Here is a 24,817-nt window from a genome sequence, read left to right on the forward strand (position 1 = left end):
ACGGTGCTCCTGACAACTAAGGGTTAGTTAGCACATGGCCCTTGCTGCTGCACACCCTTCTGCCCCACTAACTCTCTAGCTTACCTGTAACCCCCTCAAAGTGGGCTGCTCGCCCTGCCTGGCCAGACCTCTCCAAGTCCTGTGCACACCTTTCTATGACTGCCCTGATCCAAAGTATTAAAACTGCCTACGGACTTACTAATTTTTTGGCTCCCTTGAAGACAAAGAAAGTGTCTTATTTGTTAGCAAAGTGCTTAAGTTTAAGTAAATTTTTGTTAAAAGGAAGAATGAATATGATCCTCATAACAGCTAGAAAGGTCGGCAGAGTTGTGATTATAGTCATTACTTTTATTTTTCACCCCCATTAGAGTCTGCTTATGTACTGGATGTCCATGGGGTTTAACCATCTAGATTCCCTGGATTTAAGGCTTGGTTCCCCATCTACTGGGCAAGTTAGTTAACCTCTCTGTACTCCAATGTCCTCATCTTTAAGAAAAGCAAATCATAGTACCAACCACACTGGGGTTATGGGGACTAAATGAGTTAAAATATGTAAAGTACTTTAAATCGCACATAGCACATAGGAAATGCTCACTAAATGTGTGCTTTAATTTACAGATAATTTAGACACAATAAAAGGGATTCAATGTCTTAAAGCCATGGTCACAGTAAGCGTGATGGCTGTAAGGCTAATCGAGTCTTAGATACCACATTGTGTTTTTTTGGTAGTCCATCAATAAACAGGTCTTAAATTTAAGTGGGCTTTATTTCTGTTTTTCTTCTTGGTTCTTAGGTCTCATTTCCCTTGACTGCTCTCTCTAGGGATCACTTAGTCCTCACACAAATGGGGGCCTTAAAAAGCTCCTTGTCCATATAAGGCTTTGCAAATGGGATGACCAAATGAAGGAAACATGGATTTTCCTTCCCTGTGGCTTTGCAGGTGGACAATCAAAACCTGGTCTTGTCCAGAGTGGTTCTTGCCACGGTTTTCAGCAATACAACTGTCTCCCCAGTTTCCAGTACTTTATGTTCCCATTGGGAAATTTGTACCTCACATACGAAGGCATTACGTTAGAGATGACTACAACACAGGCACCAAACAGAAACCAACAGGTTATTGCCACATCTAGGAAAGCATCCGAAGTTTCCTTTTGGGACCCAATGGTGATCTTGTTTTCTTTACTAGAAAGCCTTATTTCAATCCTTTTCGTTGCTAAAAGTAAAGCCGTTTTTAATTTTCCACTCACATTTCTACTCAATATCTTTTCACTCACTCTTCCTGTCTATATTTCCTCTTACTCTTCTGAAAGAGTTCAGATGAGAAATTTTAAATGTTAGTGTTGTCTCTAGCACGAGGATTCAATGCAGAGGAATTATGCAAAGTTTTCCACCTCTTATATACATTCACGATGCTCTGTGCTAGATGTGAGGGGCTCCTGAGCAGGGACATCATGCAGCCCCACCCAAGGGCCTTCACATCGAGACTCCAGGCCTGTTATCAACCCTCTCTTTCTTGGCTCTATGGGGAGAAAGCAGGAGATGCAGCGAGAGGCTCAGGGACTGCTGTTCCTCTGTTTATTTCAATTCTCCCTAAAGAGCAACAGTTGGGTAAAATAGCCTTGGGAGCATAATTTCAGTTTAGATTAAGATGCCTTATGAAACTGGATTTCCCAACATGGTCCTGATAAAATGAAATACCAGAAGAATCTGGATATTATTCAAGCTCCATTTCTTATAGTGTTGAGAAATATAAATTCCTAAACTGACAAATATAAAAAAGTCCTACTGTAATGTTGAAATATTTGCAAGACAAAGTTTTGTGCTATTTTTATTCACTCAAAGATTTTAATATATCTTGTTATCAGTTTCTTTGGTAGGGTGAGATGATGGTGCTGACTGTGTTTTCTTGGAAAGACTGTTTTTTTGTTTGGTTTTGTTTTTTATGAAAGTGTGCCCTTCCTATTTTTAATTTAAAAAATTATTATTATTTTTTTAAAAAAAGTGAGAATGATAGTAGATAACTTACATATACGCTCTTTACTTGCTTAAATTTAAATTTGGCAACACTATGTAGGTTCTAAAGTTAGGGGGAAAATTTTACTGGTTTTTAAAGCTGAAAAGAGGGTAAATCCTGAGTATTGGGAACCTTGGCTACAGAGTCATTCAGAACTAGATCTGAGTTTCAACACTATAGACTGAGTTGGACTGTGATCTTTAAGGTCTCTTCAAGTTCAAAATGTCTATAACTTTTTGATTCCAAGTAAGGAATCACCAGAGTTTAATCTGAAATTTGGTTAGAACCCTCTGAGAAGCCTCTGAATGACCCTGAGACTCATGCTGTTGGCATGAGTTTGGGGACCTGTTAGCTGCCTTCCAAAGCTAGTCTTTGTGAAACACTCTGTGAAGGAAACTCTAATTACTCTCAGCTCATCACATTTCCTGAGCTCTGCCCCTAGGAAGTCTAGAAAGGTGTTCTTCTTGGTGAAAGAGAGAATTCTAAGTCTATCATCCAAAAGCCCCCCATCCAAACCTTGGTCAGAAACTTCCTTGGTTCTACATGATCTACACCCTCCAGACGCAGGTGCCTCTGCTCTGTACTCATCTGTTTCCCACCTGGTAGTAGAGACACTACTTTGTACTTTGAAGAACACAGGCAAATAGAGTCCAAAAGTTTTGAACATGGTCAGTCTTAGCTACATTGTGGGATATAGCATGGCATAGAGTCATGGGAGAAGTGCAAGTTTCTCAATTTCTCAGAGTCAGGGATCTCATCATCTATAGAGTGGAGATAATAATGGTACCCACCTGATAGGCTTGTTGTGAAGATTAAAAGAGATAACGCATGTTAATGAACCTGGCCCCATGCAGTAGAGTTATGTGGGTGTTCCTCTTATCTTTCTTATTTAACTGTAACCTCCCTGAGAGCACGCAACCTTTTTGAGAATAATATCTGTTTTTAACTCGTCTATGATTTTCCTACTGTTTTGTTAATCTTTTATCCCCAGAGTCTGGCACACTGCATGGTACGTAGAGAGACTCAGTGAATATTTGCCAAATAAGTGAATAAATGAATTTTAGCCTACCCAATGATTGAGATATTTTATGGCAGGGGTGCCTGTATTAAAATTTGTTGGTAGAAATGCCCTGGTAAATCTTTTCTCACAGGTAGCTTTAAAATGCCCCTGCCCCTTTCACAAGAGGGTGACCTTTTTTAGTTTTCTTTCCAACAGCAGAAGAGAGCCCAGTGGAATTTTCCAGGCTGGAGACTCTAGGGAGCTACTGATATTTTTATAACATATGATGTTAAAAACAATTGTACGAGTGCCCAGAAACCTTTTAAGGCATGAATTCCAGCATGCAATTTTATTTGGTTTCAGAAATTTAATAAACAACACAGCCCAGTCATTGTTCTTTAAATAAAAATTAGAGATCTACAATTAATAGCAGCAAAACAGAAACATCAGCTGTGCTTAATAGGGCAGTGAGTGTCTCACCAAGGAGCCAGGCAACAAGTGGGCATTGTGTTAAGGTTCCAGAGAAGGGACACAGACATGTGGCTGGATGACAGCTTATTAAATGTCACCAAGCAAAGGCCACCGAGAGAGGATGCATGTCACCAACCACCGTTTTTCTTCTTTATTGTAGCCTCATGCAAACTGCACAGGCTGCGGAAAATTCAAGTGTGATTTGCAAAAAATATTAAGGTTCTCATCCCATAAACGATTCAGCAGTTCAGGAAATGAAGTGGAATGAAATTTTTTTTAAAAAAGTGTCAGTAACATATGTAAACTGAACACTCTGCCTGAGGTTTTCGATACCCCCGGAGACCCCAGCTCACGTTATATTCCCCATGTTACAGAGCATTAATGTCCTTAAGGTGGTCATCATTGTCACCTGCGTTCGTGTTCACTTTTCTCTTCCCTCCTTCTCACAGGTTAAACGGGAACAGGTGTCGCCGCTGCTGTGCCAGAGCTAGAGACGAGGTAAGTGTGAGACTGGGAGCCAGATAGAGCTGTACTTACTGCTCGCTCGGAAGCGACGAGTTTCTCGACATCGCCTTTGGTGACAAGTCATAGTCGCTGTCTGATCTGTAGAGAAAGGACTCTCTGCGCTGGCTGTGCCCGGGAAAGGTGGCGTGAAGCACCAGCCCAGAGGAAGAGCTGGCCTGGGGGTCCAGCGGGCTCCGACCTGGGGAAGGGCCATTTTCCACATCAAAGCTTAAAGAGAAAGCAGAAAACTCTGTTCACATGAGAACCACGGTGGAGGGCATTTGACAGACATACATGGAGAACAAATGCGTGCCAGGCACTTTATGTAAAACTTCACACTTTATGGAAAGTTTTAATCCTCCAAATAGCTCTGAGCTGCAGTCGCTATTATTCTCGTTTTGTATAAAGGAAACAGTCCCACAGAAGTTCAGTCATTAGCAAATAGTGGAGCCAGGATTTGAACCCCGGAGCGAAACCCCATGGCTTTTCAGCGGCATGAGCAATTTTGACAAATTCAGAATAAGAGCCAACCATAAAATAATTTGATGATAATTAGCAACTCCAGAGACAGCATCTAACACGGCTCTAGGTGTCAGACGCTGAACTATCACTTGAATGAGTCTTCCTAGCTGGGAGACTTCTTCCTGCCATAAATAAACATCACAGTCTCGTTAAAGTTATAATATGCATATTTCTGGATGTTCCAGGAACAAAGTGCTATCCTGCAAACATTCACTGGCTGATTAGATGGGAGGCCCAGTCTGAGACTTAATATTCATATGCAAGTTTAACCACAGAAAATGACTTAATTATCTGATAAGGCCAATTACTCCTTGGGCTGCAGGGCTTTATCTCCGCAGGAGGATGCAGTCACTGGCTCCAGCAGAAGACCTCCGTTAAGACTTCTGGTTGGTCTCCCTCAATCTGGGAAGGGACCCTCGAGCCCAGAACAAGCTCTGATCAACGACCACACAGGCCGGGGGAGCAGTAGAGATTTTGTCTCTCGTTTTCTCTCTCCCCATCCTGGTATTACCTGAGGCACTGTGTCCTTCCCACGCTCTCCATCAGCCCCTAACCATTTTCTCTGTGCACACAATCTCCCTTAGCCTCAAATCGACAGTAACCCTCTTGCCTAGGATTTCTCTAGACCACTCGCTGCTCCCCAGCTGAAGCTTGGCAGAGAGGAGACAGAGAAAGTGTGGGGCTGGGGATGCTCTCTTCCAAGTTACACCACAATAGTGGGCTTCCTTTATATTCATCCGGCTGCCGTAGTCTATTTCTACATTCATGGTTCTTTTCTTTCATTAGTTCTTACAACCTGCGCCCTTGGGGTGGATTTTGCTTATGTTTATTAGTTTAGAAATTGCTTACTGATCTGTTTCTCCATTTACCCCTCATAACAACCCCTCATAGTATGATCCCATACTATATTTGAGGGAAATAAGGCTTAGAGCGCTTTTAAATACCTTGCTCAAAGTCACAGGCTAGTAACTTGCAGAGTGAGAACTGAAGACCCGAGTCTTCCAACTCATTTTTCTACAATCTCAGACTTGAATCCGAGTCCAGGAGGGCTCGCTGGGTAACAGTGCAATTTCCCTTCAGTCTCTGGATTCAAACAAAATTTGTGTTTGGTGTGTAGCGAGTAGGTCAGATTATGAACAACCTTGGCTGTTAGCTCAAGTGAAGACAGGGGAGGCAGCCAATTACCCCGAAGCTGTAGGTGTCGTTGAAACAGGGAAAGAACAAATGGCAGAATGCAGGGTAGTAATGCTGCCCCGGAGACCCTTCTGAGAAGCTGCTTTGAGTCAACCACAAACTCCAGGTGCCTGATAAGCAGTGGCAAGTGAGACTCTCTGGCTAGAAGGACAAGGAAGAGCCATAACAATCCCATGTGCGTTTGGGCTTTCACGGCACCGCAGATGGGTTTTCACTGCAGGAGAACGGTCTGGGAGGCCAGCAGGCAGGCGGGCAGTCCTCACACACACCAGCCTGCCAACCAGCCCGCCCCGGGCTAGAGCTATCTCGTAAGCCAGATACGTTGCAGCGAGTGAAAATATAATGAAAGCCGACTTGCAAACTTTCCTTGGGTGAGATCCATCCTAGCCGTTGAGCAAAATAAAGAGCTCCTTTGTGGATAAGGGCTCCTTCATGCCACCCAGATCCTGTACAATCAGTGGGTCCTGGTGCTGGCTCTGAACTCTTCTTAAGGACAAAGAGGATACGTTCTCAAAAGGTGAAGATGGGACTACATAAAGCCTAAGAGTAGGCATGAGCTTTGAAATGCCATGTGTCTTCATGCTGTCATTCATTTGGTGGATATCTGTACAGCCTTTATGGATATTAAAACATTGAAAAACTTTTGTAACAGTTGGCAGCCAGCCACTGCCCCAGGCCCTCCAGAATCTGCTGGACTTCCCGCTGATCCAGGAACTAATGGGTTGGTGTCTAGAACAGCAGGGGGTCTCTAGCTTCAGCACTGTGGCCTGTGTCCATTTAATCGGTCAGCGCCCATGTGGTACCAGTCTTTAAATATTATGAATATCACTGCTGTGTGTATCCGTGCTGAAATCTTAGAAGAGGTGCCAAGAGGGTGTGCCTACCATACTCTCAGAACTTTTTCCGTTGAGGGTTTCCACCAGGCTCGCTCTGCCCTCTGTTCTGCTAGAGGCACTCCTCGTGGGCAGAACGTAAGTGCACAAGGCATCACCCTAAAGTGGCTGTCACAGGCGTTCTGTCCCCAGTGTTAGTGTCCAGGCTGTTTGGTCCTGCCAGGTCAGAAGGGACTAGACCCAGACACCCAAACTCTCCAGGCTGCTCTCCTTTGGGTTTTCTTCTTTCTTCTTTCTCCTGCCTAAACTCATAGAAAGGTCTGCTGGAATTCAGAAGAAGCCAAGGAAGAATTCTCTGGGGCAAAGAAGCAGTCTCAGTGAGACAAATGGCCTTTCATAATCCCTGGGGCACTGTTTCAAAGCAGCCAACACAGATGTACAACTTAGGAACAAACATGAATCACCAACCAGACACCAGCCTCAGTCACAGCAAAATTAGCGGGCAGACATCACAATACGTCCCACAGATCCAGGGCAGAAGGAGGGGTGTGGGCAAGGGAAGACTGAGGACAGACTGAACAAGCAAAATGAATATACCACGCAAACTGAAACACAATTAGGGAGAAACGGAACCTGAAATTTCAGAAACAAACCCATAAACGGGGTCCTTATTTATTTAGGGTAATTTTTGCCTCTGTCTTAATCAGGACACACGTTTCACCTTTAGGTTTCTTTATATTTGGAAAAAATCATTGTAAAAGTAATATAAGGAAGTTACAGAAAACATAGACAATAGAGAAAAAAATTCCACATTTATTAGCAGTTCAGTATTTGTCCTTCTGAATATCTTTCCCTGCAAGTTTGGATCCTGATTTGCTCACAAGTATTTTTCATGTACTGCACCATTTCCAGAATTATCGTTTTCCATGCCCATGGAACTTAGTGGTTCATCCAGTGTCTGTACCATACCTTCTTAAGCATTTTCCCTACTGTTGGCTATCATATTTATGATTTTAAATAATGTTGTAGCTGATATCTTGGAGGTTATAGCTGCTTCAATATTCAGATGAGGTCACTCGGGAATTTCAGGAAGACTAAGAGAGGACGTCACTCACGAGTTTCTGAGTATTGGACTGCACCTGCCCGGGAGGCCTTGCCTGTATCCAGCACACAGACTGAGACAGTATTGAAAGTGGCCTTTCTTTCTAGGCTCAGAGACAGCCCCCCTGCCAGGTCCTGCTCTCTGAGGTCCAGGATTCTGTACGCCGCCCTCCCACCTGATTCCACTGGCTTCTCCCTGCCTTGGCTGATTGCCCTGGGCTGAATCAAGTGCTTGTTGTCTGAGACCTAATATTTTCACAACTTTCTCCTGCTTTGAGTTCTCGGCTCCTCAAGGCAGTGGTGGTAGTGGAGGACATTGTGTGTGAGAAGAGGTGCTCCCTGAAACTGGAATGCCCTTCCCACCCCTGTCTCCAATAAATCACTATCTTCAAAATTCAGCTCACGTCACCTCCTCCAGGACGTTTTCTTGGATTGCAGCCCCAGTTCGATTTAGATACCTGCTCCTCCCCTGTGCTCTCCTAGACTCCTTTACTGTAGTACTTTGTCACAGTAATTGCACCTTTCTATTTAATTTTCCATTTATTTTGTTGCTCCCCAGTGGATTCTATCTCCAAGAGAGAAGGGACCCAGTATTACTCACTTTTGTATCCCAGGCGTCTGGATCAGAGCCTTGTAAATAGTTGGTCTTCAAAAAATGTCGGCTGAACCAATGAAAACACTGCAATTTACTGTGAAATGTTTTCCTATCCCTTCCCTCTCCCTGCCTCCTACCCTCATCTCAGTTCCCACTGGCACGGGTTTCTGCTGCTTCCTTCAAATAAGTCTATAGAGATGTGCCATTCACTTATGTGATAAGACCTGTGAAGCAATGATCTAAAAATAAAAATAAAATAAAATAAAAAGCACAGCCATGCTCTTCCTGAAAAAAACAAACTTGTCTAGAAAAATCCCTGGCTTCGATGTTTGAGATGCTGACATCTCTACACAAACTCCCAGGATGGGAAAAGCCCTCCGATGCCAGCTTCTGTGTGCCATCTTCTCATCTCTTTCTTTTTTTTTTTTTTTTTTAATTTTTTTATTTATTTATTTATTTATTTTCCCCCCAAAGCCCCAGTAGATAGTTGTATGTCACAGTTGCACATCCTTCTAGTTGCTGTATGTGGGACGCGGCCTCAGCATGGCCCGAGAAGCAGTGCGTCGGTGCGCGCCCGGGATCCGAACCCGGGCCGCCAGCAGCGGAGCGCGCGCACTTAACCGCTAAGCCACGGGGCCGGCCCTCATCTCTTTCTTTTTAATCAAAGCCGGAACATTCTCTGCCCCACACTTTCTCTCCCGGCGGTTTCCATTCCCCAGGAACCACACACAGCGGGCCCGAACTGGTGCCAAGAGGGAGCCAGCAGAGGGCAGAAGACAGCCACAGCTTCCTCAGCTGCACCGCCCAGCTCTGATTGGAGCAGACGGGGCTGCTCGGCAGTCTTGGAGGGAGAAATATGACTGCAGCCTTATTCATAAGCCTGGGAGGAAAAATCAGGGATAAAGAACAGAACCACAAGGTGTACATGAAACCTTTCATTAAACTAAACGAAGCTCTACTTTCAAGAACTTAGGCTAAGCCAGGTGGTTGCAGAATTGCCTGCAATTGTTCCCAGGGTAGCTGTTTCCTGATCCCCAATCACCTGCGTACACCCCAATTTCTGTAACAAAGACTCAAATACAACATCCTGGGAATCAGAGGAGACTTTTCTTTTTCAGCTCGGTCCTTCTCTAGGTAGGTCTCTGGCTTATTCTAACAGCCCACTGGAAAGAACGCAAGCTCTTCAAAAGAGGTTTAAACTCACTCACAGGGCAGCAGAGCGCTCACCACTATTTGGAGAGAGTGCTCTGCTGTCTCAATTTTGCTTTTCTTTCTCATAAATTTACTCATTGAGTATCTTCTACGTCATTGACTTCTCACAACTCTGGCGGGCTAATTCTCTTCCCCCCATTTCAAAGAGGAGAAAACGGAGGCTCCAAAATGGGAAACTTCATTTGAAAAATCCTAAAGTGTGACCTCTTTTAATTATGCCCTGCAGTCTGTGCTGAGGGACCTCTCCTCCATGTCCCCACAGACCTTCTTGATCCCGGAACCTACCACGCTGGACTGTATTCCTTTGTTTACCTATCTCTTTCACTCCACTAGCCTGCAACCATGAAGCAGAGACCAAGCCTTACTCATTTTGTATTCCCAGGGCCTAGAACTGAGTCTCATGCCAGAACATATACAACAAATATTGGTTGAAGGAATGCGAGGATCTCACAGTTTATATCTCTCATCTGACAAAAAGCCACTTCTATTTGGATTAAAACCTCTGGCATGTGAAGACCTCCAAGGAGCTCCCACGTGGAGTCAATAGGTTCCTCTTTCCCCATCCTTACTCCCCCCGACCCCACTCCCCCGCAGTATCCGGAACTCCATCCCAGGAATTTTGGCTTTTGGGAACTTTTGTGTCTATAATAAGGTGTGTGTTTGTGTATAGAGTGTGTGTGTGGGGAGGGGCAGGTGGTGAATTCATGAAAACAATGCTGTGTTTTTTTAAAGTTCTGTTAGAAAATATTTCCCTCAATTGTACTCAGAAACTAATGTCTTCAAATGCTTGCTTATCATTTTGATAAAAATAAATAACTATTTACTTATATACTTATATTGGCCATCACCTCAATGTGCTTTCTGGTCTCTATAGATGGGGACGCTGCACAGGGGCGTGCATTTTACCCACAATGACAGTGGCCCACCTTTATATAATCAATGGCTACAGGCTGCAGTCAGTCCTAATTTCTAATGAAGGACTGAACAGTACAAAATCACAGCCAGCATGATGTAGAGCCCATTTCCTAGCTGAAGGCAAGCAGACCGCCCCGGCCACAGTTACAGCAGAATATCGCAGCTCTGCCCTAGGAATCCAGTTCCAAAGCCTATGACCTCCCTCCCATAGAGTAGGAAGGAGAACTATGATGTTCTGCTCATCCGAATTCTAGAAGCAACTTCCCACTGCTTTCCCTTCTTCCTAGGGGCTTTGACAATTGCATTCACGGCAATAATCCAAAACTGCTTTCCCCACAGAGAGGTTTAACCAGAGGCAGCAGAGTAATGCTGAAGAGCTCTGGGATCTGGAGATCTGGCTTCCAGTTCCTGCTCTGCAGGAAATAACTGAAACAAAACAGGGACACCCTCTATCCTGCTCCCCACACCTTTGTCTTTTCCCACTGAAATGAAGAAACGAATGAGAAGAAGATCTCTGAGGTGCCTCTGAGATTAGACATCTTACACAGACTTTGGAGATGGAAGAAAGATTGCTTCTCAAATGTGGTTTAATGTGGTGTTATACTGTTAATGATAATTCATTCACTCAACAAATATTTATTAAGTACACGCTATGAAACAATGCACTATTCTAGGCCTGAGAATACAGCCATGTACAGACCGAGTTCTTGTAGGGAGGGATGGACAATAAATAAACCAAATAAGGTAATTTCAAAGAGTGACAAATGCTATGGAGAAAGTAAAGCATAATAGGATGGTAGAGACAGGTACAGAGAAGGGTGCTGCTTTAGTTTGGAGGGTCAGCAGGTCCACTCCATGCAGCTGTGCAGATTTTCTATTGCTTTACAGGGGAGCACACCACCCATCTTTCTCACATAGTGTCATTTGAGTTGAGATCTGATAGAGGTAGAGTGAAGTTTGTTCTTGGGTTCTTTTCCATTCTCCATTTCTGTACCCTTTTAAACCAAAGAATTGTGTCAAATGATATTTGGGTTTGAAGGTGGGGTCATTTATTAAGCTGGTGATTTAATTTTTCTCATCTCTGTGCCCTTTCTGAGCTGAGCTAGTTGCTCTATTGTCTCATATAGCTATATCTGTATTGATATCTATTGATCTATGTGTCTCTACCACAGCACTTGTCCAGCATAATTGCTAGTGTTGTAGACTGCCCCTAAAGGGCTATGTTCCTCAAAGACACAGAACATCTTTTACATATTTTTTACTCCACTACTAAGGGCCATGCCTGTCACAGGTACTTAACAAATGTCTGATGGATAAATAAACGAAGGAATTAATGGTTTGGGACTAAGGAACTTTTAAGAGCTCCTCTTGATACCCACCACAGACAGCACAGACATACTTCTCCAACAAGAAGGGATGTGAGTGGTGTGGGGGCACCAAGCCGTCTCCTGCCCTCTGCTCTAATTGACCCCTAAAAGCTGTCTCCATAAAGAAGAACCAGGGGTTTGCTACCAAATACCAGCTGCAGAGAGAGGCTGGAACACCTTCTGTAGGGCACCAAGCCCAAGGAGAAGGCAAATGATCCTACTTGGCAACGTTCACCCTCATCCCTTAGTGTTGATGGTGTCAGAGGTGGAAATGCCATGAATATTCCTCCTGATGTTCCTTTGGTAGAAAGCTTTAATTTTACTGAGGACTTTATGTCGCAAGTTCTTTTATTTGTTGTTTGAGATCCTTTCTCATGTTGTAAACATTTCACTAAAGAAATGAGCAAACAAAAAAAGTATACCAATACCTAATTTTTCTAATAAGATTATAAAATGAGATTATAAGCTTTGTTTCAAATGATTAGGAGCATATTTTAATGTGATCCTGTAATAACTTCACATTGTGTTGTTCCTATGTTATATGATCTTATGCGCAAGGAAAATAGGACCAAATGTAAACAATCCTACCTCATAATTATAAGAACATTGTTTCTAACAAGTTTATAACTTCATGCTCTGTCCATCTACTTCCAGGTAAAAAATGATTTTCAGAAATAGGAATGTTATGTTGTAAATATATGTTTCTCTATGTTTTCTAATTATGGCTGAAATTTCACAAACCCATGCTCAAACTTTTATCCACTAAAACTCCCTAAGGGTTAGGACAACTCTTGACAGTAAAGGTCACTTTCTATAGGACAGTGATTCCCAGGAAAGGCAGGGGTCCCCCAGGGAGAATAATTTTGTGTAGAAATGTGTTTTGTGTGTGGACTTTATAAAGCAGGGGTGAGCGGACCAGGCTGAGCACTTACTACTTCATGTTGCTGCTGCCCTAGCTGCCCTTTGGGGTACAAATCATCCTTCTAGCTCAACATTTTCCAGCCTACATTCTCCACCTTTCCTAAAAGGTTATCATAAAAGATATTCAAATTCTCTCTTAACAAGATATAAATACTCCCATTTATACGTTTGGTATCCCTGCCAATAATAAAATCTATTAATTAAATATTTATTAACATATATGGTGCCAGCTTCCAGTAGCTCAGAGGTAATTGAAATTTCCTTCAAGAGAAATGAGATTGATCTGGGAAAACCAGTTCTTACTCAACCAGTGATGACTGCAAGAAATTGGTGCCTTTTTTTGTTAATAAGTTCTCACATACCTTCTGGAAGTCAGTTCAAGAATTCTGCTTGAAATCTACAGCTAAAATATTGTAGATAAACAGCCATTTAGCCTGTTTGTATACTCCAGTGATGAGGGACATGTTAACAGCATAAGACAGTGAATTTTTTATTGTTTTTATTATTATTTGTTTTGTGTGAGGAAGATCAGCCTTGAGCTAATATCCATGCCAATCCTCTTCTTTTTGCTGAGGAAGACTGGCCCCGGGCTAACATCCGTGCCCATCTTCCTCTACTTTATGTGGGACGCCGCCACAACATGGCATGACAAGCGGTGTGTCGTTGCACGCCCAGGATCCGAACCCGGCCCGCCAGCAGCGGAGCGCCTGCACTTAACCGCTACGCCAGGTGCTCGGCCCCCAAGATACTGAATTTTACTTCTGGATTGATTTAATTGTTTAAGGCTTGGGCCAGAAAACTTGAATTTATTTTAATCTTTAGCCCACACCTCCCCCAATCACCCACCATCCACCTACCCAGTCTCCCTCATTGTGGTAAATGGAGCCACCATCTACTCAGTTGAATCATCCATGATTTTACCTCCTTCCTCAATGCCTTTCATCTTTGTCAGTTGGCCAACAAGTCCTACCCATCCTACATCAAAACTATACACTTATCTCTGCCACCACCACTGTTTCAGGGCATTAAAATCTCACTTAAACTAGAATAGCCCACTCTATGAATCTCCCTGCTTCCAGTTGCCCCCCACCCTCCAAATGCTTCTCCACACAACAGCAAGTGCAACCTCTTAACACAAAAATCAAATCATGTCATTGCATTTAGAATAAAATCCAAACTCCGTACCGTGGATCACAAGTCCCTACATAATCTAGCTCCTGCCACCCCCCCCAAACTCACCTCCTATCACTTTCCCCTCTGCTCAGTATGATTCAGCCTCGGGAACTTCCTTTCTCTTCCAGAAACATGCCAACTCCTTTCTCACCTCAGCAGTTTTTGCACGTGTGTGTTTGGTTCATTGGTATATTTTCTTTGCTTCAAACAGTTCCTTGCTCATAGAAAGGGCTGAATAAATATTTGTTGAGTGAATGAATAAATGCTGGTCTCTCTGCTTGTTCTCTCCCCTACTGTTTGTATGGTTGCCTTCTTCCCATTCTTTAAGCCTCGGATTAAGACACCTACTAGGGGCCAGGCCCGTGGTGTAGTGGTTAAGTGCACGCACTCTGCTGCTGGCAGCCCGGGATCGGATCCCAGAAGTGCACTGATGCACTGCTGGTCAGGCCATGCTGTGGTGGTGTCCCATATAAAGTGGAGGAAGATGGGCACAGATGTTAGCCCATGGCCAGTCTTCCTCAGCAAAAAAACAAAAAAAAAAAAGAAGAGAGAGAAGGATTGGCATGGATGTTAGCTCAGCGCTGATCTTGCTCACAAAAAAAAAACCTAGTAAAAAAATTCCATCCCTCCAAATCCAATTATTTAAGTAGGGCCCCTTTTCTTCATAGTACTTATTATAACTTTTTGCTATATCTATTTGTGTGCTTATTACCTTTGAAATTGTCTTCCTCTCTCATAAAACTCTAAGCCCCATGAGGGCCATCTGTGGTATTTACTGGTGTGTTAACTAGTTGCCTGGCACCATGCCTGAGCCATACTGCTAGTTCTGGACCAATGTCCATTCAATGGATTAATGAATGAATAAATGACTGTGTGACTTTATTATCCCAACAATCATCTTGGAGATTCATAGCAGACCCAACTTATTGCTATTTTTTAAAAAATATTTCTTCATTAAAAGAAGGGCTCATTTATTGATTTCCTGTCATTGGTCAGCTCCCACACTAATCCTAAGGAAGCTCAACTTTAAAATATCAGTTGATCCGGCCATGCTGAAGCCGCGTCCCACATACAGCAACTAGAAGGATGTGCAACTATGACATACAACTATCTACTGGGGCTTCGGGGAAAAAGAAATAAATAAATTTAAAAATTATTTAAAAAAATAATTAAAAAAATAAATAAAATATCAGTTGATGTGAAAACTGGTACAGGTTTGAAGAATTTTTTCATGATCATTACTCTGGGCTTATTTCAGAAAATGAGACTAGTTTTCGGATCAAATTTCACAACTCATTGACCTTTCAGAGAGCACTTCAGTAGATGTTGAGGTCTGCATCAAAGATGCATTCCCAGGTTTGCGAAATGCCATTACTTAATGTTTCAAGAACTCTGTATTTTAAAAAATAATTTATATTTTCTTGAGAATGCATAGGCTACACGTCTCCTTTTTTGGTGGAGGTAGGGGGGTGGAAAGAGTGGCAGTATGGTTTGCTATAAACTCAAATAATAATCATAAAATTGGAAATCATTGCCTTAGCCTCTGGTCTACTGAGCACTTAATAGTGTTTACGTCAGTTAACATCTGGCTTCCAAATGTTATCAGTCTTGAACACCGCACCTGCGGACAGCCTGGCATTTGAGTTTTAAATATGTTCTCTTGGGAAGGAAGGAAGGAGGGGTGACAGAAGGGGGGTAAGAGAAAGTAGAGGTGGAAAAATGAGATCCAGGAATCTTTTCTCCTTGACTTGGACAGTACAGCTAATAAAAGTCACACACATTTTCCCACAGGTACTGAGCACTTACAAAGTGCCAGGCCATGTGCTGAGTGTTTGGATGCATTAATTCATTTCATTGCTACAATCACTCTGGGGCAAAGGTATTAACTTGATTCTGTGGATGTGAAAACTGAAGTTCCAAGGGTTTAAATAATTTGCTGAAGACTACTCAGCTATCAAATGGTGGATCTTGGGTTTAAGCCCAGTTTGATTGGATCGTTCGCAAATCCATCAACTCACTCACGTCAGTAAACACGTGCTCAGTCTTTCCTCTTGTTTCCACAGATAAATTTCCATGACAGTATCTGAAGCCAAGCCTTCTGTTCTGAACACTGTCCTTTCTCCCCTACTCATAGACTTTGCCACTACAGTAACTTTATTCTCTCCTGCGTCATTTTCCATTTTGCAAATCAGCAAACAATCAAACTGTACAGATTTATATCTAAAACAAGCCAACCCACAAACAAAAAATAACAACCCAAGAGACTTCTACCAGACATAGGAAAGTTGAAACAACTCATCACCAGCAGACTTGAAGAACAAGAAATGTTAAAGGAGATCCTTCAGGTAGAAGGAAAATGATACCAGCTGGAAATCAGGATCTACACAAAGGAATGAATATTTTTTTCTTCCTATTAAAATCTCTTCAGACATAATTGACTGAAAAGCAAAAATAATAAAAATGCATTGTGAGGTTTATAACACATCTAGAAGGAAACACATAACAACGGGAGCACAAAGGCAAAGAAGGGAGAAATAGAAGCATACTGTGGAAAGGTTCTTAACCTATATGCGAAGTGGTATAACATTGCTTGAAGGTAGACTGTGATAAGCTAAAGATTTACAGTAGAAACTTTAAAGTAACCATTAAAATAAAAAAATGAAGAGCTAGGGGCTGGCCCAGTGGTGTAGTGGTTAAGTTCACACGCTCCACTTTGGCAGCCTGGGGTTTGCTGGTTTGAATCCTTGGCACAGACTGATGCACTGCTCATCAAGCCATGCTGTGGCAGCATCCCACATGCAAAAAATAGAGAAAGATGTTAGCTCAGGGCTAATCTTCCTCAGCAAAAAGAGTAAGATTGGCAACAGATGTTAGCTCAGGGCCAATCTTCCTCACCAAAATAAATAAATAAATAAATAAAATTAAAAAATGAAGAGCTATACCTTGGGAAATAAAATGGAAGCATAGAACTCTTAATTATCCAAAACAGAGCAGAAAAAGAGGAAAAGGCATATAATGAACAGACAGGACAAATAGACAACAAATAGCAACCTGGTGGATTTACACCTGACCATGTTAATAATCCCTTAATTAAATAATATTAGGAATGAGAGGCGAGATATAAGCACAGATTCTAAAGATGTTATAAAGATAGTAGGGAAATATTATGAGCAACTTTATGCCAATAAATTCGACAACTTAGATAAAATGGATAAATTCCTTGAAACACACAAACTACCAAAGCTTTTTTTTTTTTTTGTAAGATCAGCCCTGAGCTAACATCTATTGCTAATCTTCCTCCTTTTTCTCCCCAAAGCCCCAGTAGATAGTTGCATGTCATAGTTGCACATCCTTCTAGTTGCTACATGTGGGACGCCGCCTCAGCATGGCTGGAGAAGTGGTGTGTCAGTGCGCGCCTGAGATCCGAACCTGGGCTGCCAGTAGCGGAGCACGCGCACGTAACCGCTAAGCCACGGGGCTGGCCCCCCAAACTACCAAAGCTTACTCAAGAAGAAAGAGAACATGAATAGGCCTATAGCTATTACAGAAATTGAATTTTAATGTTTAAAACATTCCCACAAAGAAAACTGCAAATCCAGATGGCTTCCCTGGTGAATTCTGCCAAAAATTTAAAGAAGAAATAATACTAATTCTACACACTCTTTCAGAAAGTTGAAGAGGAGGGACTACTTCCCAGCTCATTGTATAACATCAACATTTCTCTGGTGTCAAATCAGACAAAGACAACCCTAGCAAAGAAAACTACAGATATTTTCCCCCATGAACACACATGGAAAAATTCTTAACAAAATTATAGGAAAACAAATCCAATAATATATAAAGAAGATGACACATTATGATCAAGTGGGATTTATCCAAGGAATATGTTTGTTATAACACTCAAAAATTAATCAACATAATTCACCATATTAACAGACTGAAAAAAACCCATATGATCATCTTAGTAGATGCAGAAAAAACCATTTGACAAAATTCAACATCCATTCCTGATAAAAACTTCCAGAAAACTAGTACTAGAAGGGAAATTCCTCAATCAGGTAAAGGGCATCTATGAAAAAGCTACGTCTAAGATCATACTGAAGAGTGAAAGACTGAATTATTTTCCACTAAAATTAGGAGAAAAGTCAGATTATCCGTTCTCACCACTTCTATCCAGCATTTTACTGGAGGTTCTATCCCGTGCAATAAGGCGAGACAAAGATGAAAAACTATCTACACTGGAAAGGAAGAAATGACATTGTCTCTATTCATAGATAATGTGATTGTCTATGTTGAATATTCACGCAGCTTTGTTACAGTAGAAAACTGGAAACAACCCAAATGTAACAGGTGAATAGACAAACAAATTGTAGTATATCTATACAAGGCAATACCACTTAGCAATGAAAAGGAATGGACTGTTGATACCTGCAGCAACATGGATTAATACCAAACTAAGTATTCTGAGTGAAAGAAGGTAGATGAAAAGAGTATACATTGTATGATTCCATTTATATAAAATTCTAGAAAACAAAACTAATCTACAGTGACAGAAAGCATATCAGTGGTTTCTTGGGGTGGGAGAGACGGGTGGTAGCACGGATGGTAGGGAAGATTTGCAAAGGAAAACTTTGGGGTTTGATGGATATGTTCATTACTGTGAATGTAGCAATAATGTCATGAATGTACATGTGTCCAAACTCTTCACTTTTCCAAATTGTTCACTTTTAGCAAAAAGTGAATTTTTTGCACATGATTTGTCCCTAAATAAAGATTTTTTTTAGAAAAAGACTTGTGACTACCCCATGTAACCCTCTACCTTTTCTTTTCTTTCTTTATTTTTTTGCAATCTTTTCAAAGCAAAACTCAAAAAGCTGCCCTTACTTGCTGCCCCATTTCTTCAACATCCATGTTCTCAACACAGACAATCAAGATTTGGTCCACAGCACTTCATAGGAAATCCCTCTTGTCAAGGTCCTCAGTGCCCTACATCTTGCCCACACCAATGGTCAATTCACAGTCACCATCTTTCTCAAAGTGTCAGGAGCATTTGATGAAATTTATCCTTCTCTTCTTTTGACTTTCAAGATATCGCTTTCTCCTGGTTTTCTTCCTATTTCATTGACTTTCCTAGGTCTTTAGTTTCTTCCCAAACTACATGTTGGAGAGTCCCTGGGTTCAGCTCCCAGCCTTGTTGTCTATGTCTATATTCATTCCCTCAGCAATTTTATCATTCCTTTTATCACGGTATAAAATACTGTCTGTTCACCAATGACTCCCCAGTGTGTATAAAGCAATGACGACTATAGGAAGAATGTGACGAATGGTCAAGAGGCTCAGAATCTAACTAGACAGACAAAGCTGGAAACCTCAAGAAGAGCAAAGACGGTCTAATGCGTAAACGTTTGAAAATGTGGTATGGACGCCAGGTGCTGCCAGAGAGGCGCCCAGACTGCTTTCCCGTGTCTTTGAGACACTGTCTGCACTGCTTTCGTGCATCACTGTCCTCAGCTCTTGAGGTAATTTTATGTAAAATGCATTCAATTTCTATAAAACTACTTAGCATTGATTTTGCATCTGAAGAGTTTCAGAAACGTCAACGTTCCAAAAATAAATGATATCATGATTCTATTAGAGCTCCAGCAAGGTCTCCAGCCTTCACTGTTCTTTGCCATTATTTTTAGAAATTAAATCTTCCTGTAATCTAAACCAAATGCCTCTGAGCAGGTCACAGCTTGCCCTTCATCCGGCGAGGCAGTCCTCCTTCTCAGTCCCCAAAGCCAAGGTAAGGTGGGGCCAGCCAGGCTTGGGGGGTGGCCTCACCAGTACAGTATCCTTGGGGAGCGTGAGGAGCCTTCACCACACACTTGACCCTCACATGGAGAATGAAAACCCTAAATTACTGTGACAGGCTTCAGCTCTTCTCTCCAGAACAATCCTTTCAAAAGAGGGCTGTAGCATCAGTGTTTTGAAGCGGACAGAGAAGTCCTTACTTTACAACCAATGTGGATTCATTTTCCTCTTCAGGTACCAATTCCTATTCACGACTCCTTATTTTGGAAAGGGCATTGTTACTTCACAAATCTGTCTTTTCAATAACAGAAACAATTATTGCCTCCAAATTTAAATACTCGAGGAAACATATTTGCAGAGCATTCCCTTCCTTTCAATTGCTTCTACACCCCTGTCTTCAGACTGACTCACTCACCAACAGTTAAACAAATCATTTGAATGGCTGATTTATTTGACAGAGATGTCCCCTGAATATTTCTTCTCAGCTCTGTCAATAATCCCATTTCCTTGTTTTGTCTTTTCACAACCAATTCTCTCAACATGGATTTCCTCTTTAATACTCAATTATCTTAACTTACTGGTAAATTAACCAGTTGAACCAAAACATCAGTTTCAGTAATCAAATGGACAGAGGGCTCTTCACACAGTGTTTCTGACTCACATTTCTGACTCACAGATGGATGTACTGTGTTCTGTGTCACCTCAATAACGTGGCATTACTTGTGCAAATAAAAACCACCACCTTATGCAGTCTAGCTGAGTTTCTTGCATGTTTCCTTCTCAATTTTGTAAATGAGTCACTTAACTTCTTCAGTGTTCTTCAATATGTTTTTTTTTTTTTATTCTATTCTGAAAAGTGGCCATTCTACTCTAGACAAGGAATCTATAATACTCATTCCATTTCCCAGGCAGGTTTTAGAATTTAGGAACTATTTTAACATAGACTTGGGAGATGGTTAAGGTCATTTCTTATTTAAAGCAGCAGCAACTTTTATCCTTATTAGGAAAACTGAGTTTGGGAATAGTTGATTTTTTGTTTTGTCTGTTTATAGGATAATAGGTTTTTTGATGCACAAACTGTAAATCTCATTGTAATCTTGGAAGAAAATGTGACAGAAAAGGACACAAAACTCTCAAATCTTCTTTAATAATTCCTGCAGTAGGATTATCATGTCCGCTTGGTACTCAAGGCACTTTTAAAACTTTTTTTTTTCTAATTGCAGCACAAAATACAAAGTATAATTTAACTCTCCTGTACCAAAACTTCTAATACATCACTAGTGCAGACAGAAGAAAGTTCAAACTCCTCTGCCTGCCAGTCAATGTCCTAATGGTCTGATTTGAACTTGACCTTTTAAGCTTAAGTGTTAGGATCGCTCATCTATATGCTAACCAAGCTGAGTTACGCACTCTCCCAGAGCTATATTTACAGAACTTGCTTTTGCTTATGCTCTTGCTACTTCCTAGACTATCCTTCCATCTAGAATATCCTTTCTGATGTTTCCACAAATCCAAATCCCTGTGTGAGCCAGGGACTAGGTGGGGGATGGAAAGCCCAAGAATCAGGGGGAATTCAGCAGCTCTGACTGTGGGAGTGACTGCCTAGAGACTGTTGAGCTTCCCCGTGTTGTTAGCCCCATTAAGAAATACTCAGAGTGACTCAAGGGGTCCTATATGTAGTGGGAAATGATTGCCAGTGGAAGGATCTACTCAGAAGTCGTTTAATGTAATGGAGCAGGCGGAGCCTGTGGAATGAGACAGACCTGGGTCTGCACAGAAGCTCTGCCATTCACTAACTAAAGGGCTGTGGATTTAACCTCTCTGAGACTTAGTTTTCTCATGTGTAAAATAGTGATAGAAGAGAAAGGTAAAGCCTTGCTATGAGGATTAAACAAAATAATATGCGTGAAGATTTAGATGCTCAGTTTTACAGTTCGCTAGCTGTGCCAGCGCAGGACAGAGGCAGTAGAACAGAAATGGTGGTAGAGTTTATTTAGACAGAGGGTCTGAGGTTTTGTCATTACCTGCCCCCACTCCTGAACTGTAAACCTCCCAAATCTGTAGACATGACATAGCAGACCCAAAAGTGCTCATGTGGGAAGCTGGGAAGTTGCTGAAGTGTGGAGAGGAATCCAGCAAAGAGCTGAGAATGCCTAGTCTGTGAAGGAGTGGTGGCCACGCTGTCACAGAGGCTCTGGGGAGGATGGCCCAAAGCCGGGAGGCTGAATAGAGTCCCAGAAGGTGAGCCACTCAGGAAGAGCCAAACTGTCTAGGGCAGGCCCTGAATTGCTGCTCCAGCAGCTCCCACTATCTCTGTCTCCTCCTCTGCTTGGTGACATAGTTTTGCCCAATGAGATGTAGGGGGCAGTCTCTGGGGAAGGTGCTCCTTCCCAAATCTTAAATCAGACATGAGATTGTCATTGTTGTAGGTTAGAAAATTGTTGAAAGTCATCAATCTCAGATAGTTCAACCTATAGAAGACAAACCTTACTACCTAGGAGGGCTCTTTATTCTTTCCTCTTTTTTTCTGCCTGAAGCAGGGAACTCAATGTACAGACAATCAGTAGCCATCTTACGGCTTTGAGGATAAGCACCAGGGTGGCAGAAAAGAAGATAAAAGGAGCCTGAATCTCAGGACTCACTGATGATGCAAGGCCCTGGACGCCCGGCCCTGAAATTCCTGTTGCACAAGACAAATATTGCCTTAATTGTTTCGCCACTGTAGGAGGGGGTCTTATTGGAGCTGGAAACAACCCTAGGTGATGCCATGTGCTGAGTCAGGAGGCAGAGGACCAGTGGACGTTTACTGTGTGGAAGAACTGACTCCAGGGAGTAAAGTACCTCTCTCTCAGGATGAGTAAAACTTTTGGAGAAGAAACGAAACTTATGCTGCCTCTGGAAGCAACAAAGTGTGATTCCTTTCCTGGAAAGGAAAAGAAGGGAAGGGAAGGGAAACAGAGAGAAGGGAGAAGGAAAGTAGTGCCGGCAGAGCTGCAGTATTAGATAGGGTGGTCAGGTTAGCAAAGCAGACACCGGAGGGAATACCTGGGACATCTTAGAGTCAGGCTGAAGAGACAGGGAGTCAAAGACCCTAAGGCAAGAGCATGCCTGGTGCGTCTGTAGAACAGCACATAGGCCAGTGCGGCTGGAGCACAGAGAGCGAGAGGGAGCAGTAGGCAATGAGGCAGGGGCCCTTTCTATCAGGCTTTCATAAAGCACGTGGGAGAAAGACAAGGACCAGTGATGCCTGCAGGGCTGCATACCCGAGCAGTGAGGAGGCCTGAGACGTCATCCTCTGAGACGAGGACGACAGCGGAAGGAGCAGGTTCTGGGTCTGGGGCTGAAGATCAGATCGTGTCAAGTGTGAGATGACAGACATCAAGAAGGGATGTCAGGTAGGCAGCTGGATATTAGAATCTGGATTTCAGTGGGGAGATACGCATTTCAGGTTCATGTGAATGCTTCCTAGATTGATAGGTCAGGAGTAGTCTGTGCAGGTGTGCTCATTTTTTCAAAAAGTGAAAAATAAATTTGTGTTTGCTCCTCTGGTCTCAGTCTCATGTGGACTGATATTTGGCTGACACAGTCAATGTGAGGAGTTTCTGGATGATTGAATGAAATAATGTATACAAAGGGCACATCTCAGAATAGGTGTTCGATAAATAAAACCTAATATATATTGTGAAGTTATATTTTTCCAGGGATTTTGTTAAGCACTATGCATAAATTAACTTATTTAATCTTTATAATTAGTGGATGAGATATATAATTTTTTCCCCAGTTTTACTGAGAAATAATTGACATACATCACTGTATAAGTTTAAGGCATACAACATGATGGTTTGATTTACATATATTGTGAAAGATTACCACAACAGGTTCAGCTAACATCTATCTTTTCATATAGGTACAATAAAAAGAAAAGAAAGAGAAAAGGAAAAAAATTTTCCCCTTGTGATGAGAATTCTTAGGATTTACTCTCTTAACAGCTTTCCTATGTATCACATAGCAGTGTTAACTACAGTCATCATGTTGTACACTACATCCCTAGTATTTATTTATCTCATAACTAGAAGTTTGTACCTTTTGACCACCTTCCTCCACTTCCTCCTCCCTCCACCCTCTGCCTCTAGTAACCACAAGTCTGATCTCTTTTTCTATGAGTTTGTTTGTGTGTTGTTTTTTCAGACTCCCCACATAAATGAGATCATATGGTATTTGTCTTTATCTGACTTATTTCACTTAGCATAAAGCCTTCAAGGTCCATCTATGTTGTTGCAAATGATAGAATTTCTTTGTTATTTATGGCTGAATAATATTCCATTGTATATATGAGGTATATAATATTTTAACTTCATTAGATAAATGAGGATACTGAGGTCCAGACAACCTAAGACTCTTGCTCAAGGTCACAGAGCTGGTAAGCAGCAGAAGCTGGATTCATATAAAGATCTTTTCAGTCCTGAACTGATGTTCTTAACCTACCTGCTATACAGGAGTTACAAACTCAGAAGCCCTCAGGGGCAACGTAAATTTATGCAGTGACTCCTATATCCAATGCCTACTCAGCACTTACACATGGGTGCCTAATAGGCATCTTAGAATCCACAGGGCCAAAACAGAATCCTTTATGTTCCCAACTGAATCTGTTCCTTCCTCAGTCCTTCAGTTACCCATATCAGTCAATGGCATTGTCATCTGCCCAGCTGCTTAAGCTAAAAACCCAGGAATTGTCCTTGATCTCTCTCTTCCGAGGCATCCAACTCACCAGCAGGGCCTGATGGCTCTCTTTCCAATATGTATTCCATATTGGTTTGTTCTGTTCACATTCACAGTTCCAAGCCTCATTTCAAGCTACCATTATCTGTTATCTGGATTTTTTCCAGTAGTCATTGGTTTTCTTGTTTCCATTCTTGGCTCCTATAACCTATTTTACCCACAGTAACCAAAAATATAAACTAGATTATGCTTTAAAATTTTCTATAGTTGTTCATCACATGTAGAATAAAATCCAACATCTTTATTAGCGATTCTCCAGGATCTGCTCTCTGCTGCCTTTCTGACCTCATTTTAAACTAGTCTCCCTCTTGCTCATTACATTTTAATTGCACTGACCTTCCTTTTCCTTGAACAAACCAAGCTCTTTCTGCCACAGGGTCTTGCACTTGCTGTTGGCTCTGCTTACCATCCTGTGTTCCCCGG

At 42.0% G+C, this 24,817-nt stretch overlaps 1 protein-coding gene across 2 annotated transcripts in view; it reads right to left on the minus strand.

Moving 5' to 3' along the window:
• The window catches only part of PDE4B (phosphodiesterase 4B), a 396,712-nt gene that overhangs the window by 115,332 nt on the left and 256,563 nt on the right, over window positions 1–24,817 (minus strand). For both annotated transcript variants that reach the window (XM_087449321.1, XM_014788252.2), the window contains one exon: window positions 4,023–4,217. In XM_087449321.1, the coding sequence (XP_087305447.1) occupies window positions 4,023–4,217 (195 nt within the window). The remainder of the gene's footprint in view (window positions 1–4,022; window positions 4,218–24,817) is intronic.

The sequence above is a fragment of the Ceratotherium simum genome, chromosome 2, assembly GCF_057802395.1.
Source record: "Ceratotherium simum simum isolate JZ-2026a chromosome 2, ASM5780239v1, whole genome shotgun sequence".
NCBI lineage: Eukaryota > Metazoa > Chordata > Mammalia > Perissodactyla > Rhinocerotidae > Ceratotherium > Ceratotherium simum.